A 3,608-nucleotide genomic window follows, 5' to 3' on the forward strand; every position below is an offset into this window, starting at 1 on the left:
CAGTTTAACATATACCGTATTTCAACATGTATAAGGAACCCGTTTTTGTCAAAAATTAGGTTAACAAAATATGGGAGTTTCTTATACATGGATAGAATTATAATCCCTTACAAAACCGTTTTTCCAAATTTTAAGCCCCAAAAATTAGGGGGTTCCTTATACACGTTAAAATTGTGGCACTCCGTCAGTTATGACGAGGAAAGTTCCAGTTGATCTGATCAACGGAACAGCCTGCTCGTGAAATTAACGTCTAAGTGGCTGAGCACTCCACAGACATGTGTACCCTTAAAATAGTTCTCGGAGAGATTCAGCGTGACACAGAGTGTGACAAGGCTGTCCCTTTGAAATACAGGTACAACAAAAACAGGAAGAAAGAGTGAGAAAAAGTTGCGGTGAAAGAGTACAGCAGGATTCGCCACTACCCCCTGTCGGAGTCACGTGGAGTTTTAGGTGTTTTCGCTCAATAAACACTCACAATACCCGGTCTGGGAATCGAAACTGTGATCCCACAACCACGAGTTCACTGTCCTCACCACTGGGCCATTGCGCCTCCACACACGTTAAAATAAAGTAATAACAATAAAATAGTGTGAATAAGCATGCTATAAAATAATATGCTCTCCAACTACATGGTTTGGGGTTCAGTCCCACAGTGTGACACCTTGAACAAGTGTCTTTTATTAAAACCCAGAACCAACCAAAGCCTTGTGGGTTGATTTAGTAGATGGAAACAGTCACTAAGCAGAATAAGATCTGCTTTTCTTCTCTGCCAAAACGAGAATACTAAAAATGAACCCGACTGCTCTCAAAAATAAAGTAAAAAACAGGAAAAATAATCCAGAATCCTTGTCTGGTACTGGATCAATCCCAAAATCTAATGAATTTGTGCCAGTCACGAGGCCAAATATCTCTAAAAGTTTCATCCGAATCCATCCAGCAGTTCTTGAGATATCTTGTCCACAGACAAACAGACACGACTGAAAATACCTCCACCTTCGCTAAGGTAGAGGTAATAATACTAATAACGACGATGATGATGATGATAATAATAATAATAAAAATGGTTTCAAATTTTGGCACGTGGCCAGCAATTTTAGTGGGTAGGGGTCAGTCAATTTTATTCACTCCAGTACTTCATTGGTACTTTATTTTATTAACCCACAATGGTAGAAAGGCAAAATTTCAGTAGTAGTAGTAGTAGAAGTAGCAGCAACAGCAGCAGTAGTTGTGGTGGTAGTAGTAGTAGGAGTAGCAACTACAACAACTATTTTTAATTTAAGCACAAGACCAGGAATTTTAGGAGAAAGGGACAGTTGATATCAAGGTGAGATTTTGAAGAGTATTTCTCTGAATTTCAATTGAAATATTTCATGCTTCTCTCCCAACTTCATTGACCCCATTCTGCAGTTATCCACCTGTTGTTTGTTTTTTCATTGAGAACAAAAGAAGTAGCACAAAATTAAACCAACATTTCAGATTATGTTTCCCACAACCTACCAATATATCAACATCTACTGTCTCTCTACCACCACCACCACCACACCAGCTGTTACATAGTGTTGTTGGTTTGTTCCTATTTCTTTTGTCCATAAATTCAGTCTTTCTAAGACAAACAACCATTAAACCTTGAATAATTATATATTTACTACTGTTCAGCCCCAGGAAAAAATCTTTTCCAGCTGGCTATTGACACACAGTTTCTGTCCTGGGACCGATAAACTCCCTTTCTCATGCCATACGGGCACAAGCTGTGTGTCGGAAGCCAGCTGGAAAAGATGTTTTCCTGGGGCTAAACAGTAGTAACATCATCCTGTGTAGGACTGTCACATTCTGTTGGCAAATAAGCTTTACTCTTCGGTGCTGTAACTGTATATCTCTCACTTATAGATTTAAGACAATTTGTTTTTCTCTTTACTCTTTTACTTGTTTCAGTCATTTGACTGCGGCCATGCTGGAGCACCGCCTTTAGTCGAGCATATCGACCCCAGGACTTATTCTTTGTAAGCCTAGTACTTATTCTATCGTTCTCTTTTGCCGAACCACTAAGTGACGGGGACATAAACACACCAGCATCGGTTGTCAAGTAATGCTAGGGGGACAAACACAGACACACAAACACATATATATATATATATATATACATATATATGACGGGCTTCTTTCAGTTTCCGTCTACCAAATCCACTCACAAGGCTTTGGTCGGCCTGAGACTATAGTAGAAGACACTTGCCCAAGATGCCACGCAGTGGGACTGAACCCGGAACCATGTGGTTGGTAAGCAAGCTACTTACCACACAGCCACTCCTGCGCCTATAAAGCCACTCCTATATTTCTTATGGTCCCTCTTTCTTGTTAACTTTCTCACTCCCTTTTTTTCTCTCTGGCTGGGTAACCAAGTACCTTCTCTAGAGCAAAACATCTGTTTCTGTCTCTGTTGCACTATAATCATTCATCATCTGACATAAGATCACCTCCTCCAATGCCCCCTCTCTTCTCAAAAGATCTTTGTCTTACAAAGTTACTTGGCGGGCCTATCAGAGCAGGCACCATTTAAAAAGCATCCAGTCTACATAGTAAATGATTGGCATTTGGAAGGGCATCCAAACTGCCCTAACCACCGGACCATTGCGCCTCCACATAGCTAAAGTATGTATACAGAGAAACTGTCTGTGTACAGCTAATGTATACATATAGCTAATGTATGCATATAGTTAATGTATGCATATAGCTTAATGCATGCATATAACTAATGTATGTGTATAGCTAATATATAAGTATAGAGCAACTATGGGAAGCCAGTTAGGGCAAAAATCACTACATCAATATTCTGGTCTTGTGAATCTTGGCTCCCCAATAAATTCATTAGATTTAATTATACTTACCATTTCCACAGACTTGTCTTTAGGGTAGTAGAGAAACTGGTAGCGCCGTGTCAGTGAAGCAACAGCATCGTACCAGTCGACAACGAAGCAGTAACGCTTACCATCTTCCTCCTGCACAAAAGAAAAAGATGAAACATGTCTGTCTGTCTTGTGAGTCACTACAGCAATGATGTTTTTCTCACTCCAATGTACATAAATGTTTTAACACAAGTCCATGAAGAGATTTTATTTCAGACAATGACACAGCATTAAACCTTCTAACAGTGTTCTTTTACTCTTTTACTTGTTTCAGTCATTTGACTGCAGCCATGTTGGAGCACCGCCTTAAGCTGAAGAAGGTGACCCCAGGACTTATACTTTGTAAGCCTAGTACATATTTTATCAGCCGCTTTTGCCGAACTGCTAAGTTACAGGGATGTAAACACACCAACATCGGTTATCAAGCGACGGTGGGTGAACAAACACAGATACACAAATATATACATACATACATACATATATATATACGACAGGCTTCTTTCAGTTTCCATTTACCAAATTCACTCACAAGGCTTTGGTTGGCTCAAGGCTGTAGTAGAAGACATTTGCACAAGGTGCCATGCAGTGGATTTTCGTAACATAAGAGAAATATTTTTTTAATAATATTTTCTAGAATTACTTTTTAGATGATGCAGTGCAAATCATAGATATTTTCTTCCTTTCTTCTTTTTTTTTTTTTTTGCGTTT

General features: G+C 39.3%; 1 protein-coding gene across 1 annotated transcript in view; it reads right to left on the reverse strand.

The window, feature by feature from the left end:
* Positions 1-3,608, reverse strand: part of LOC106875880 (nucleoside diphosphate kinase 7) — a 12,636-nt gene that overhangs the window by 8,084 nt on the left and 944 nt on the right. Inside the window, exons 2-3 of the mRNA XM_014924180.2 lie at positions 2,848-2,993; positions 1,498-1,603 (exon numbers count right to left, since the gene is read on the reverse strand). Coding sequence (XP_014779666.1) covers positions 1,498-1,603; positions 2,848-2,993 — 252 coding nt within the window. The remainder of the gene's footprint in view (positions 1-1,497; positions 1,604-2,847; positions 2,994-3,608) is intronic.

The sequence above is a fragment of the Octopus bimaculoides genome, chromosome 3 (genome assembly GCF_001194135.2).
Source record: "Octopus bimaculoides isolate UCB-OBI-ISO-001 chromosome 3, ASM119413v2, whole genome shotgun sequence".
Classification (NCBI taxonomy): Eukaryota; Metazoa; Mollusca; class Cephalopoda; order Octopoda; family Octopodidae; genus Octopus; species Octopus bimaculoides.